Raw genomic sequence first — 16,257 nt, forward strand, 5'->3', positions numbered from 1 at the left:
CTTTTCCTCCTTTCCTAAATTCTCCCTTCTCCTTGGCTTCCCCATGGCGTTCAGTGACCATGTGTCTTCTCAGTCCTTAAGGTGCTCTGCCCTGGAATTTTTAATTTTCCGTTTTCTTTTCCTTTCAGCCTTCACCTACAAACAGTTCTTAAACACAAAGGGATTCTTTTTCCACAATAACGTCTGTCCATTCCCACAGTTTGTGCCAGAAACGAGGCTCTCAACTACTCACACTGCACGGCATTTAAAAGCCTCCTCACAATATCCCACATATTTCCACATATTTTCTTCCTCTCCTGTTTTATAACCCTTTGCGTAGACACTTGCCTTTGCTTCTTATTATCTATCAATGTCAAATTTGGGCTCCACTGTGGGCCTTAAAAGGCTCCAGCATGTAATATCTTTTCGACTTATTAACCCATTTTTCAAATTTCCCTTTCTCAATTTCTCTACCGTGCCCCAACAGAATTACTTGTTGCCTTCAGGTTCCAACAGAGCAAGGAATACAATGTTAGTCTCAGATAAATCCCAGAAGGGATTATCACCCTCACAGTTTTACCAGCAGTGAGGATGGGAAGAGGTGTCAACAGACAGCTGCATGCATACAGTAAGAGCAACAAGGCATGGCAAATGACACTTGTGTTTTTTTGTTGTTGTTTTTTTTAATAGACTCACAACCTTCAATCAGGGGAAGGGTTTCCGCAGGTTTCTGACACAGTGTCTCACAACATCCAAGTAGATAAGACGAGGTGAGCTAGATGCTAATATGATTTGATCAGTTAATCAAAAATTAAATAACTGTACCTAAAGAGTCTTGGGTAAAATAGAGGTCAACGTGGAGAGAAGATCCTACAAACACAATGTAGGGCTTTCTAACCTGCTACTCATCTCTGCAGCATTTTTTTAAACCAAATACGTAAATGAGTAGCTAGAAACTATTCTTAATTCGCCAAGTAAAATATCTGGAAAGGGTAGTTAATACAAAGAATGTCAGAAAAAAGGACTAAAAAGTCCTAGAACACCTGAAATTTCCAGGCTGATTATAATAAAGAAGTTGAAATTAAATACAGATAAAGATGAATCCTCTTATCCAGGCTGTAAAAACATGCCTGCAAAATGGGTGAGACCTGGACTAACAAGTGTTCACATTGTTTAGAAATTTCAGTTGACTATCACTCATCACCAGGGAAATACAAATCAAAGCGACACTGAGATACCACCTCACACCAGTCAGAGTGGCTAAAATGAACAAATCAGGAAACTACAGATGCTGGAGAGGATGTGGAGAAATGGGAACCCTCCTGCACTGTTGGTGGGAATGCAAACTGGTGCAGCCGCTCTGGAAAACAGTGTGGAGGTTCCTCAAAAAATTAAAAATAGAACTGCCCTACAACGCAGCAATAGCACTACTAGGAATTTATCCAAAGGATACAGGAGTGCTGATGCATAGGGGCACATGTATCCCAATGTTTATAGCAGCGCTTTCAACAATAGCCAAATTATGGAAAGAGCCTAAATGTCCGTGAACTGATGAATGGATAAAGATGTGGTTTATGTATACAATGGAATACTACTTGGCAATGAAAAAGAATGAAATCTTGCCATTTGCAGCAACGTGGATGGAACTGGAGAGTATTATGCTACGTGAAATAAGTCAGAGAAAGAAAGATATCATATGTTTTCACTCATATGTGGAACTTGAGAAACTTAACAGAAGACGATGAGGGAAGGGAAGGGGGGAAAAATAGTTACAGAGAGGGAGGGAGGCAAACCATAAAAGACTCTTAAATGCAGAGAACAAACAGGGAGCGGCGGAGAGGGGGAAATGGGTGATGGGCATTGAGGAGGGCACTTGTTGGGATGAACACTGGGTGTTGTACATAAGTGAAGAATCATGGGAATTTACCACCGAAACCAAGAGCACACTGTATACACTGTATGCTAGCCAACTTGACAATAAATTATATTGAAAAAAGAAAAAAAAAGAAAAAGAAATTTCCGTTGACTGTATCTCCCATGTGAGCCAAAGCATCATGTGGATGCCAGATAACCAGTATCATTCATTTTAGGGCATCATTTATTAGACACAAGGGATGTCAAGCCAGGGAAGCATTTCTATTCCACCCTGACCTTGCTGAACTACAGTTCAATATGAGAAGTATACTGTCATAGAGAAAATGGACAGTCCAGAGGCTATGCAAAGCAACATGACCAGAAGCAAAGAATTTGGAAACCAGGGTAAAAGAGAAACAAGGTGAAAGAAACAAGGTTAGCTTTGAAAGTGATAATTAGAGAAGTGATAACATAGCTGTGTTCTTCAGCTATGTGCAACAAGCTCTCTGTTAGAATGAGCTCAAAGGGAGCAAATTATAGGATGACTGACTTTAGCTCAGCGTAGGAAACCATTTTCTATCATTAGATTGGCCCATGACCATAGTATGCATGGGCCATGCATGTGTCCAGGTGACACTGGAAGATAACCTGTTAAGTGAAGGGATGGTTTCACAAGTGTGTTACAGAGTGACCAAGGTTTGTGGTCACTGCTTTGATATACTCTGAGAGTCTGAAATGCTCAAAAGTTATTAAGTAAGGTTGTGCCACCAAGAAATGAATTCATTTGCTACTGAAGAATGTTAAGCTGGTGGATTTTTCTCTACCAGTTTCTCTGTGCCTTGCTTGTGCCTCTGAAGCCTTCTTTTCTTACTAAAGAATTCAAAACATGAAGACAAAATGTTGAAAGTCAGAGAGGGAAGGCAATCCTGAGTTATGCCCAACAGCTGTTCTCTTTGATGTTAAAATCAATTGCCCAAAGGAGCAAAGAGAAAACCTTCCAATCTTTCAATTACGTTCTTAGATCTCATTGCATTTTACATTTGAACTTCGAGTAAGAAAGCCTGGCAAAAGATGTGACCCTTGTATGGAAGAAAATATGATGATTGCAGTTTGTTCTTCTTAAAAATTGTTCATAACTTCAACTATGTGACACGCAATGACTTTACCTCAATTTATCACTGTGGTTCACGAAAATGAAATATCCCATAACTGAATTTAAATAAGGCATCTGATACTTCTTAAACATAACAGAGGAAAATGTATATTTCTTGTCCTTTTCAAACTTTCACTTTCTATAAAATGTGTTAGTTAATAGCAAGACACTGCAGAAGGGACTGCAGGAAATTTCAAGGTCACATTTTTAGAAGAATAGCTTTTCATCAACTTGGAGCTCATCGATTTAGAAAGAAAACACAAGTGAAGCTTACAGATATTGATTAAGGCAAATCACTTTTCACAGTATTAACATATTAATGCTGTATTTGTATAGAAACAATAGTACTAATTACAGTGGAACCATAGAGTATTCATTAAAAAATGCCTTAGCACTAAGGGCATTGAGAGTACATGTATACTGCTGAGCACTGAGTAATGTATAGCATTATTCAATCACTATATTGTGCACCCGAAGCTAACGTAACAGTGTATGTTAATTGTACTCGAATAAAAAAAAAATGGTAAAGAACAATTCTAATGAATTGCCAAGTGAAATATCTAGAAAGGGTAGTTAATACGAAGAATGTCAGAAAAAAGGACGAAAAATCACTTAGTTGACGTTAAAGAAGATTAATTTCAGGCACTCAGAATGTTAATGCCATAGATGCAGTAAAGATCATCTAGAATATTTATCAATTTTCATATTTGGAAACTGGGGCCCAGAGAGGTAAAGTACTCCTCACCCAAGTCTGTGTAGTTGGCTAACTATGGAGTAAGGTCTAGAACTAGGTCTCTTAGTCCCCTGTCAATTGCTCTTAGTATCACACTACAGAGTAACTGAATCCCAAAGTAAATCAAGTGAAGACACACTGTCTGAATGACTGCATTACACAGTAAACTATCCTAAGCCCTGGAAAAGAAATAGGTATCTAAAGAAGACACTGCTTTTCTTAAAATAACTTACGGTCTTGTAAAGAAAATAAACCTGAAAAATTGTTTAGATTATAGATCAAGATATTAACTCAAGAAATAAAAATATGTGATTGGTTTGCATGTTGGTATGTGTTCCCATTAACATTACAGGAGCCCCGAGGAGGGGTGCCTGGGTGACTCAGTCAGTTAAGCATCTGACTCTTGGTTTCAGTTTAGGTCATGATCTCACGGTTCGTGGGATTGAGCCCCAAGTTAGGCTCTGTGCTGACAGTGCGGATCCCTGCTTGGGATTCTCTCTCTCCCTCCCTCTCTGCCCTTCCCCAACTTGTGTGCGCTCTCTTTCTCTCTGTCTCTCAAAATAAATAAATAAACACTTTTTTAAAAAAGGAGCTCTGAGGAAACATGACTCCCCACCAGAAGGGGAGGTGGAGAAATTTCGGAGGAAGATGTGGGAGTTGAATTGGATCTTGAAAACTCGGCAGGATTTATAGGGGATAAAGAAAAGACGGCATTTTAGGAAGACAGAAGTATATGAATATATACAAGTTCTACTCATATCTGTAAAAAACTTCCCCCAAAACAACATACTGTGTTATCACTGGTCTTAGGTAAATGACAATATAATTTATATTACTTAAGTATAATTACTTACTTTAAGCATAATTTTCATCAAGAAGGAACAGTTAAATGTTTATTATCTGTCCTGGTGAGTTGGGGAAAAAAAAGATATGAAGTGGGCACTATTGGCGGAATGCTTTATTTACAGTTGACCCTTGAACAACATAGGTATGAACAGTGTGGGTCCACTTATACGTGGATTTTTTTTCGATAAATATAGCACAGTGCCGTAAGTGTTTTTTCCTTATGATTTTCTTAATAACATTTTCTTTTCCCTAGCTTACTTTGTTATAAGAATACAGTATATAATGCATATAATATACAAAATATATGTAATCAACTATTTATGTTATTGGTAAGGCTTCCAGTCAATAGGCTTTTAGTAGTTAAGTTTTGGGGGAGTCAGTATGTGGATTTTCAACTGTGCAGGTGGTCAGTGCCCCTAACCCCCTCATTGTTCAAGAGTCAACTGTATTTACTTACTTATACCTCATTATTCCACGAAGAAATTGAGGTAGCTTTTAAAAATTGAAAACATCCAAGAAAAATAATAAAAATAAAAATTGAAAACAAAAACTGAATAAAATAAATTAAGGAAAATGATAAACCCGGGAGTAAAAGCAGCACATAGAGAAGAGCAGAATATACAGTCTAGATGGTTGTTAGAGGATGGGGAAAGGGGGATGGAAATACACTTGACCCTTTTCAGAATTTCCAAGATTTTTCCTGCATTAGATTAAAAATAAAGCAAAAAGCTTGTAACTCAGGAGAAGCTGAGCCTTTCCTAACGGTGAGATGAGAGAAATTTCTCCTGAGTCCTCATAAAGAAGCCACTGAATGATGCAGCAGGTGCTGTCCTCACCCCTACCCCTGACTCTATGGTTACAAAGAATAATTTCTCACAGTGGCCCTCATACTATTGCTCCGTGTAGGACAAAATCATCACATATAGGTATGATCAATTGCAAAACAGTGTGGCCCACAGGCTTAGTTGTACTGTAATGTAAGAATAAAATTTAGGCTATATACTGGATTGGAGGGACCATATGCTCTCCAGTTCATATGGATTCATTTATTCACTCAACATTTATTGATTGCATATAACGTGACAGACACTGGGAACCAGCCATGAATAGAAGAGACAGTCATTCTCATGAGTTAAATATTCTAGTGGTGGGAGAACGATCATAGACAAACATATGTTAGATGGTGATACATACTTTTGGGAAACATAAGGCAGGGCAAGGTGAAAGAGAACATGGTGGTCAGTCAGGGTGAGGTTGCTAGTTAAGAAGGGTAATTGCAGACAACCCCTCGGATATGGTAACGTGGCAGAGAAACCAGCATGACGTGAGGAAGGATACCCTAAGATATCTGAGAGAAAACTTGCAGACAAAGGAAACAGTTAGTGCAGAGGCTCCAAGAGAGAAGCATGCTTGGCATGTGTGAGTAACTGCCAGACACCCAGCCAGACAGGGTGGGGCAGGGGGAGGGAGGGGAGGATAAAGGTCTTCTTATGAAAACGAACGAGCCAGGATGAGGTGAGAAAAAGGGATCGAGACAGTCAATCTTTGTTTCAGAAGGTTCCCACAGTGTCCAAGGGTCCCTGGGTGGCTCAGTTGGTTAAGCAGAAAGTTCCCACAGTCTCTGCTTCAACACAAGCCAAAGGTAGCTGAGGACCGCCAGTGTATAACAGAACACAATCATCATCACATCAGCTTAACCACTATGCTAAAACATGCATTGAAATCACCCACCACAGACCTGAGCTTCTGTCTAAAGCCCACCTACACTATACAGAGAATATTAGAGCATGAAAACTAGTCTTATCATTTCTGACACTTAAATATCCACAGAAAGTTCTAAATTTGCTTCTTGTTGAAACATCCAAAATTTTTTCAATGCAAATTGCACATCTATGTAACTGATATCAAATCATGTATCAGTATCAAATCATTCATTACATTTCAACCAACTGAATGCTGCAGGGCATCTTTTGAAGGTGTTGACTTTGATTTTAAAGACAATCTGGCCAATTGTGTCATAGCAGAATCCACTGTCTATTGAGGGCACTTATGTGTGTCAACAAAACTGCATCATCAGTTTAGAGAAGACAGTTTATGCTTGTTTCCCCTTAGCAGGGGGCATGCATCCAGAACACTGAAAAATAGTATCCAATCATTTAGACACAAGTGAAGAGAGAAGGGGAATAAGAATATCCCTGTATACCATGAGAAATGTTATCTCTTCAGAGCCTGTTCTATAAGCCTCTGTGATCTTTTAACAGGTATTGAGACACAGGATCTATTATCAGTAATTGGTTCCACATTGAGTTTGGAGATCTGATTCCATTAACAAGTCCCCAGAAAAATATAAGAAATAGCAATAGAACTAGCAAATACCGTGTATTATTCTTGAGAGATTTTGCCCCAAAGTGATATAGAATACATGAATGACCTCTAATGACCTCTAATCTTTGTCTAAAGGTTACCTTCAGTACACAGAGAGTATTGGGGTAAGAAGCTAGGCTTATAATTTCCGTCAAGAAGAAAACAGACATAGAAATTAGTTGCTCAATATGGGGTTACAAACTGACTCATTGGTACCAAAATCTGGGTAATATTAATTTATATATTTAACAGCAAAAACTTTTAAGTTGTTTTTTTGTTTTTTTTTTTTTTGAGAGACAGAGAGAGGGCAAGTGGGGGAGTGGTGGAGAAAGGGAGAAACAGAGAATCCTAAGCAGGCTCCATGCTGTCAGCACAGAGTCCAATGTGGGGCTCAAACTCATGAACTGTGACATCATGACTGGAACTGAAATCAAGAGTCAGACACATAACTGACTGAGTTACCCAGGTACTCCTCAACAATAACCATTTTAAAAAAATATGTGAAGTTCAAAGGAAACAATTACCTGCTCGGCCAGCAATGAAGCTAAGCTTGAATATGCATCTGCAAACTCTGGGCCGTATTTAATGGAGTCCTTCAATAAGGTGATAGCCTCTTCTTTTTTCTCCTGGGACCTGGAGGTCATAAAGAGGGAAAAAACAACATCTTTTAATAACACTGTGTTTAAATCCTCTGATTAGATGTAAAATCTCATTTCTTTTAGCAAAGATTACGGATTCCCTCTGGATTACATTGCAAATGAATTAAACTAGATTGTCTCAAGGTACTAACAGTTTCTGTCTCTGAATTCTAAGTGGAAAGAGGTGTAAATGATGCTGCAGGTTATTCACTGATTTTTCTACCTTCTATTTCCTGCTATACACTTTTTGAGAGTTTTATTTAATATTTTACAAGTTTCGGGGTGCCTGGGTGGCTCACTCAGTTAAGCGTCCAACTCTTGGTTTCGGCTCGGGTCATGATCTCATGGTTCGTGAGTTTGAGTCCTGCGTTGGGCTCTGCACTGACAGTGTGGAGCCTGCTTGGGATTCTCTCTCTCTTCCTCTCTCTGCCCCTTGTCCACTCTCTGTCTCTAAATAAACTTAAAAAAAGATATTAATATGTTACAAGTTCGTTAACCAGAAAGCTTGACCACCAGAGGAGCAATGTGGAGGCACTCGAGGGAGCCGGTTTACAATGATGTGAACGATGTGCTGAGCCCCTGGAGGACGAGCTGTACCAATACAGGCTGGGTGCCACGGTGGCCGAGCCACCCGTCAGGCACAAGCCAGCCAAACTGCTCATGTGAACCTTTGCTTTTACATTGAGGAGGGATCCATTTATACATAATTTATGAAGTTAGGAGACACTGTGACTACCGGCTGGCAAAGAACGATCAGCTATTTTATTCATCACATTTTCATTGAAAATCTGGGCTGGTTCTGTCTTCTCCATTTTAGCCTTTTCTTGAAAGTAATTGTTTCTGGTTCGAAGAGGACTCGAGGCCCCAAAGTTATTACCAATGTTTTGGGTAGCAGTTCTCTTTCCTGCTAGTGCCATGGGGGAAACACCGGGTCATTATCCTGATATCGACATTTTGAAGCCAAAAATATACAGTGGCAGTGATCAACTTTGCTACAAATACAATTTCACAAACGCTGGACACTTGCTAAGCAGTGGAATAAAAAAATAGAATCCCTGGAAGTATAGAAAGCACACAGCTTAAGAGTCCCCCCATCTTTACCAGTTACCACTATAGACTTATGTGCCTATGTTTTCACTATTTAGGGTCAACAATCACTTACTCAGCAATGTACCATATAGACTCTGGTCACTTTTCGCGTAACATTATAAATTTTCACAACAATCCCACACAGCAGGTGTTTACTGTCCTATCATATTCATTTTTCTAATGAGAAAACGTGGATTCAGAAAAGTCAAGTGACTCATCGTGTTCATATAACCAGTCTTCTGGGTCGAGATCTAGTGCTTTTCCTTCACACCACATCTGCTTCTTCTAACTACTTAGAAACCCACCTCTCATGACCTTGCTGCTCCAAGTGTGAGTCCTGGACCAGTATCATCACCACCACCAGGAGCTTGTTAGAAATGCAAAGCTTCTGGCCCCATTCAGACCTCCTGAATCAAACCCTACATTTAAAAAAGATTCTCTGGTAATTGGTTCTCATACTGAGATTTCAGCAGAATTGCTCCATAAATTAGCAAAGACAGCGCAGTGTAGCTCCTGCTGCAAGCCCCCTATGGCTTCAGTCTCTGTAGGATGAAGATCTGTAGAGGAAAAACTAATATTGACTCCACAAGCGTCAGTTCCAAGTACTAGAAGGAGCATGCTACAAGGCGATTTTACCTAGAAAGGAGTCTTCTATCATAGACCTTGGAAAAAAAGACATGTTTCCAGCAAAGACCTTCCATTTAACTGTTGGGTTTAGCAAGCATCTATCATTATCTATTACGTGTTAGCCATTTCCTAAGGGAGGTGGCTGTCCATGCACTCCTCTTCTTACTGGGGGCAGAGCTAACCGGGCTCTTCCTGATGCACACTCCTGCCCCTGGTATCAAGGTGAAACACCTGCGTCCTTCAGTGGATTATTTTGGGATGTGGCTTGAAAGTTGCAGGGTTATAAGAAATTTGCATCACAGCTGTCTTAGTGCTGCTTTTTTATTGATTCAATCATTTAGTCAACAAACATTTAAAGAGTGTCTGTTAGGCTCTATGGAAGTCCAGGATGTTTACATACTTTGCGTTTTTAATCTAGAATATACCTTGAGGTACTTCTTCCATGGGCGCTTGTAAAGTAAAGCTTATTTTTTAATCTTGATAATTTGACTATTGATCTCATGCTTAGCAGAACTCTTTTGCCAAGGATTTCATAAGTCTTTATTAACATTAATTTGGAAATCCTCCCAAAATCCACAAAAAGATTTGGATTTAGGAAATTAAAGCTGAAGATTGAGTTCCCCGGGACATAATTGAGCTTGGATATTCTTCAAAATCAGCAGGAAAAAAACCCCACAACAATTTGACAGGAAAGATTTAATGATTCTCATTGGTCAGGCTCACATCAGTTAGAACGGCAACTCAAACTTTTTATATATGATTTCAGTGAGATTAATGACCACTTAATGACATCTAGGAATCTAAATATTTGAGGCTGTCCATTACCATTCATATGACACAGTGGAAAAGTTAGCATCACAGTTATTCACAGGGAGCTTGATTCTTTTTTTTTTTTTTTTTTTTTTTTACATTTATTTATTTTTGAGAGACAAAGAGAAACAGAGCACAAGTTGGGTAGGGGCAGAGAAAGAATGAGACACAGAATCTGAAGCAGACTCCAGGCTCTGAGCTGTCAGCACAGAGCCCGGAGTGGGGCTCGAACTCACAAACCATAAGATCATGACCTGAGTCGAAGTCGGACGCTTAACCGACTGAGCCAGGTGCCCCAGGGAGCTTGATTCTTTATGAAAAGCTGTATCTCTATTATTCTCTTGAGGGACTGACACATTTTCAGAAAAATAGCTCATCATGTAATTTTGTTTAGTACAGGAGTATTGCAAGATGCAAAGACCAGGCAGAAAGGACGTTTCCTCTTGGCTCTGCATTCTCGGGTGATTCTGCTTTTCCCTGGGAGCCTTTGAGAGTCATTAGACCCCAACAGGTGTCAGGCACATGCCATCTTAACAGATATTTTTAAATGTTTTTTACAAAAGCCCAAGGAATTGGTAAGCAATAATTTTGTTGTTGTTTTGTTTCTGAAAGGGAGAGAAATGGTAAGAAGAGGCATTTCTTCTGTAGTCTCTCTTTTTGCTCAGCCTTTGGTGGGAGCTTGTGAAATAGGTGTGGTTTTGACATAATAATTTTCAGAGGATTAATCTCAACAGTACTTTCTTTGGTCATACATTACACGTGAGAACTGAACTTCACTTCAACTCATTTCCTGTTTCAGAGGCATCTCTTTTCCTATCCACATTACAGCACATATTTCTCTACTAATTGCCTCATATTAATTAAAAATCAGTGACCATATTACTATAATTCTATTGAATAGACTACACCTTACTCAGTTTTGCTTGCTAACAGCTTAGTTCACAACCTGCTTCTAGTCCCCTCTTTCTTCTCCTTCTACTACACGCAGAGAACTGACAAATACATATTTTCTACAGTGCTGCTTTCAACCCATTCCTTTATATAAAAATCTTCATTAATGCCCTGCTGCATACAGATAGACCGTTTAAAACCTTCCATAATATGGTTCTGACCGACATTCCAAACATAACCAGGTACACACTAGTCCACCCAGACTGGGTGGACTTTGGCATTTATCCTACAGAACCTGAGAGATAACCGACTCCATTGCTTTTCTACCCTCAGTGTACTTTAAAATCACTTAAGGTGCTTCTAAAAAGACCTTTTTGTTCTTAGGCTGGGCTTCTTAAGAGGAAACTCTCCATATGAATATGACAGCCATTCAAATTTGAGAATTATGGCTATAATCCATCCTCCTTGACGTAAACTAGTGGGAAATGAGACTCAGAGGGCCTCAGTGATTTGCCCTGGTCCCAAGTGAAAAGGAAGGCCTCATATAGGTCTCGTGGCCTCTCAGCTTGGTATTCATGCCTGACACTTCACAGATGGCTTTCCCCTCCCCTCCACTCAATGATGTTTTCCCTGTGCAATGGATTATCACCAGCTGACTCACAAGCTCAAAGCATGATCCCTCATCAGACCTACTAAACATATAACAAAATTAGAAAACATACATATGCTACCTTTCTTATAGTTTTCTTTATGTATCTCTGTAAGGAAAAAGATGGCAGGGGAACAGCCGTCTGGAAGCCCTGTTAGGGCCTCCAAAGGGGCAGCTGCCCATTGTTCTTCAGGTCAATATTTAAAGGGTGACTGAGCTCCAACTCATTTTCTTCCCCAAGATCCTGGTGCAGCATGCAAAGCACCCCTGCCCCTGCCTCCCAAGGAAGGAGCATCTGTCCACCAGGGAGTGGGTCATGCAGGCAAGTTGTTAAGGCTTCCCATTTCCTGATAGCTGTTTGCTGAACCTTTACTCTCGGCTAAGGACCCGGTAAGTGATTCTTTTGCATTATTCATTTTAATTCTCCCTAAGTATAATGAATTAGGCATCAGTATTTCCATTTTTAAGATTTAGAAAACAATACCAGCAACTATACCCCAACATGAATAAACTGAGATTTGGAGAGCTAAGTGATGTGCCTTCCAGCACACAGCTACTGTGACACCAGGACTCTATTTCAGAACTTCACATGCGTCCCGTTCCGTGGGCAGGCCACCCTCAACACTTCTGCATCTACTCTCTTAAATGTTGGGCACTCTGGGACCATTACTAGGTTTTACGCTCCTTCACAGGCAAGACCCATGTCTTATTAACCTTACTTCTTTTATACTAGCGATCTATACACAGTAGAAGTTAAATAATTTTAGTAAAGCGACCTGTACATAGTAGAAATTCAATAATTGCTAAATTAATTTTTATAAATGTGGTTTTATTATTTTATTCCTAGATCTTTGTAAACCTTAAATAAGCATCTTGGTATTCTAATCAAATTTGACAGAGGTGGGTAATATAATCATTCATTTTATATCTCCATTTCTACAGCTCTTTCAATATTAGAGAAGCAATCCTAAGGAAGACAGAAGCTTTTCAAGCTTTAGAAGCATAAGAAAATTACAAGTACAGTTTTTTATTTATTGAGCACTTCCTACTTACCAGGCACAGCTAAAGCAGCTTCACTACCTTAACTCTGCAGAGCAGTTAAAAGCACAGACTCAAGGCGTGCCTGGGTGGCTCAGTTAAGTGTCCAACGCCGGCTCAGGTCATGATCTCCCAGTTCATGAGTTCGAGCCCCACGTCATGCTCCATGCCAACAGCTCAGAGCCCGGAGCCTGCTTCAGATCTGTGTGTCCCTCTCTCTCTGCCCCTCCCCCACTTACACTGTTTCTCTCTCAAGAAATAAACATTAAAAAAAATTAAAAAAAAAAAAAAGGCACAGACTCAAAAACCAGATAGACTGCCTTCAAGTTCTCCTACCATTTACTAGCTGTGTTTCTTTGGGCAAATTATCAGACCTCCCTCTGTCTGAGATACACAGTAGGTACTATATATATATTTTGCTTTTTACTAGCTTGTTCAATGTTTCCAAAATCACCCATTAAAACCTATCTCCCTCTTCTTCGTTTAGTTAATTTTAAAATCAAGGAGAATGTAGTGTTTTTTGAAAGTTCCTCAAAAGTAAAATACGTCTACATTTCAAACTATTCACAAAAAATCAAGAGCTAGACACCAGAGTGTTTTTTCCCTCTGATACCATAATAGATTTTTAATACAACTTAAATCATAATTAAATACCCAAATGAATATGTTGCCCTAAATGTACAATCACACTTGTAAGAAACAGTCACTACCCATGGAAACCTCATTCAAAGGCAAACACCAAGCTGAAAAGACTGCAATTGCAGGCTGATGGTTCCGAATCCACTCAGCTGATGCCCGAACCACTTAAAGGAGTGGGTCTGAATTTTTAGGGGTGATTGCTAAAGGTGAATATTTGGGCAATAAAGAATCAGGAGCAATTCCAAGCCTCTTCCTCAGTAAAGCCAGGAAAGCTTCTTAGAAAAGAAAGGTTTAGGCAGTTATCCCCATATGAAAAGATATAAAAGAGGCAGAAGATTTCAAATAGACATTATAAAATTTCTTAATAGCGGGAATTACTATGTACTCCCACAGTACAGCTCACCCCTGGGCCAGTATTAAAACCTACTAACACATTCATTTTGGATCCATCATAAGCAGTTTTGGGAAATCAGAAGCCCATTTTCAATGTAAGCCCCATCTATACAGGACTACTCTGCTAGCCGTTTAGACTAAATTGACAGGTTGATTCAAAAGGGGAAATAGACTAAATTGACAGGTTGATTCAAAAGGGGAAAAATATGGAAATAACATTTGCCTCTGAACTGACCAAGCATGTGATTGAAGTAACCAAGTCCACAGGTTGTTTCTCTGAATTGCATAGAAAAAGCTTGAATGAAGTAGCCCATAACTGGTGAGTAGGTGGATAAAATCAAACCTTAGCACATACCCCATGGGCATACCTTCGGTTAGAAATCACAGAAAGGAACAGTCTGAATCCCTTTGGAAACTCATGTCACACTAAGGTCTGTCAGAGCTCCCATTAGGGGGTTCAACTGGCACTGGTCGAACTATTAGGGATCCTTACATAGGTAAGAGAAGCTGGGAGTTGGTAAAACTGTCCGGGATCAGGTGATATTTATTGCTCTCAGCATCCTCCATTTCCTTATTCACCAAATAAGGAAGTATCAAGAGACTGCACTAGTGGATGACCGATGATCTAAAATATTTTGTCTTCCCTTTTCCCCTAGATCAGTAGTCCTCAAATTTTAGTGCCTAAGAATCATTGTGTGTTCGGTTAGATGCAGAATCCCAGGCCTCCTAAGATTCAGTATGTCCAGGCTAGGGTTCAGAAATCAATATTCTTAATAAGCGCCTTAGGTGATTCTGCTGAGGGGGGCAGTCTTGAGCCTATGCTTTAAGAAACTCTGCCCTGGCTCTGTGTGGGATTTGCCTGTTCAATTGATCCTGGATATAAAGCGAAATATAAGAGGATGATGAAAGCTAGAAAGAAAGAAGACCCCCGGGGACAATCAGAGCCAAAGACACAGTCACAGTGGCCAGTTGATTTGGCCAGATGATGGGGAGGCTGGAAGTGGGGGCAGGTGGAGGGGGCACTGAGAAATACTGCAATGGGAAGAGGCAGTTTCTCTGTCATCGAAGCTCTGTTGTGGATGCCTCTATTCTGCATCCAAGTCTTAGTTTCTGTGTCCTCCATGCGGGCATCACAACGTAAATAAAAATCTCCTAATAATCTGCAAGCAAAACTACTCTCTCAAGTTCCCCCAGGACCTTCCAAAAGGCTAAAAGTCCTGAGAAGGGCTTCCCGGGACCAATAACATCTTCATCATTGATTTCATGAGAGAAACATTAAGTAGAAATTAGATCTTGCTCATAATGTGCAAATTTTGCCATTAAACATTTGTAGCTTCACAGGGAATTTTCCCTTTGGTTATATAGCAGTGGGGCTGTTTTTCTCATGTGTTAAGTAAAAACATTTGCATCATCTCACTTTCCTGGCTCCATCTCAATGACAGATATTTAGCGAAAGCAAATAAGGCTTCACCATATTTTCTTTTAGTAATTAAGGACCTGTTAAGTTTGTCAATTTAGAAAACTTTTTGGATTCCTGTCTAAAATCTCATGACATATTCATTTAAACTAAAAGCAGATGCTTGCTTTGAAAAAGTATTGACATTTTGGGAGAATTTAGGAAATGCCAGCAACAGAAATAAATGGAATTGGCAATCCACTTGGCAGCAGTAAAATTTCCCATTAACCACCGTGTGAACTTGGGAGTGCTGGGGAGCTCCCTTAATTACTATTCCATTGTTGGAGTGTTGTGTTGTTGTTGTGTCCCAAAATGATGTCTCTCACAAAGGAAAAAGATGATATTTTTTAGGGTTGGGGGGAACATATAGACTTGACCAGCTCTTCTGAAAAACTGAATTGTAAAAGTCAAGTTGTAAATGTCTGATAGATGATCTTTTCAATGCATACATTTTTCTATGGTTCTACTATTGGTATTTTCTATGGTTCTATTGGATTTTACTTTATGCAGCCTCTTTTATGTTCAGGTTTACTGAGCACATCTCTAGGCAATGCCCTGGAAATATAGTATCTAGTTTACTGGTGGTCACGCTAATAGTTCTACATAAAAACGTGAGTTTTTATGGAAGCCACACAGGAAAACTGTCTGGAGAATAGATTCATATTATGTGGTGATGAAGAATGAATTTTTTTTTCAGTTCAAAACTATGATCACTATAATTAGCATTCAGAGAGTAGATCACCTGTACCTCACACCCTCCGCAACACAGGTGGGTTTGCAGGATTAGATTGAGGTCAATGCAGCCACAACTGGGAGGCAGTTAGGGTGCCCACGCTGTGCGGTGCGAGTGGTCAATCTTTGGTTGCCTTTAACACCTCTCTCCCCAGCTAAAAACTGAGGAACAGAATGGTGGAAAGTTCTGACGCTATCTAGTTACAGAGCAGCAGAGATGGAGACACAGTTCACATAAAAGACCTCATGCAGGAGCTGGCACAGCGTAGGTCTTGAGGAAATGTTCATCTGGGATCCCTCCCCTTTCACTGCTATAGAAGGCTCTTGATGTCTTGACCAGCTCCATGAGGTGGCTGCCCTGAACCC

At 39.8% G+C, this 16,257-nt stretch overlaps 1 protein-coding gene across 1 annotated transcript in view; it reads right to left on the bottom strand.

The window, feature by feature from the left end:
* TMTC1 (transmembrane O-mannosyltransferase targeting cadherins 1) overlaps nucleotides 1-16,257 on the bottom strand; it is a 273,311-nt gene that overhangs the window by 28,327 nt on the left and 228,727 nt on the right. Inside the window, exon 13 of the mRNA XM_042946180.1 lies at nucleotides 7,454-7,562. Within this exon, the coding sequence (XP_042802114.1) occupies nucleotides 7,454-7,562 (109 nt within the window). The remainder of the gene's footprint in view (nucleotides 1-7,453; nucleotides 7,563-16,257) is intronic.

Source organism: Panthera leo, chromosome B4 (genome assembly GCF_018350215.1).
Source record: "Panthera leo isolate Ple1 chromosome B4, P.leo_Ple1_pat1.1, whole genome shotgun sequence".
Taxonomy (NCBI): Eukaryota; Metazoa; Chordata; class Mammalia; order Carnivora; family Felidae; genus Panthera; species Panthera leo.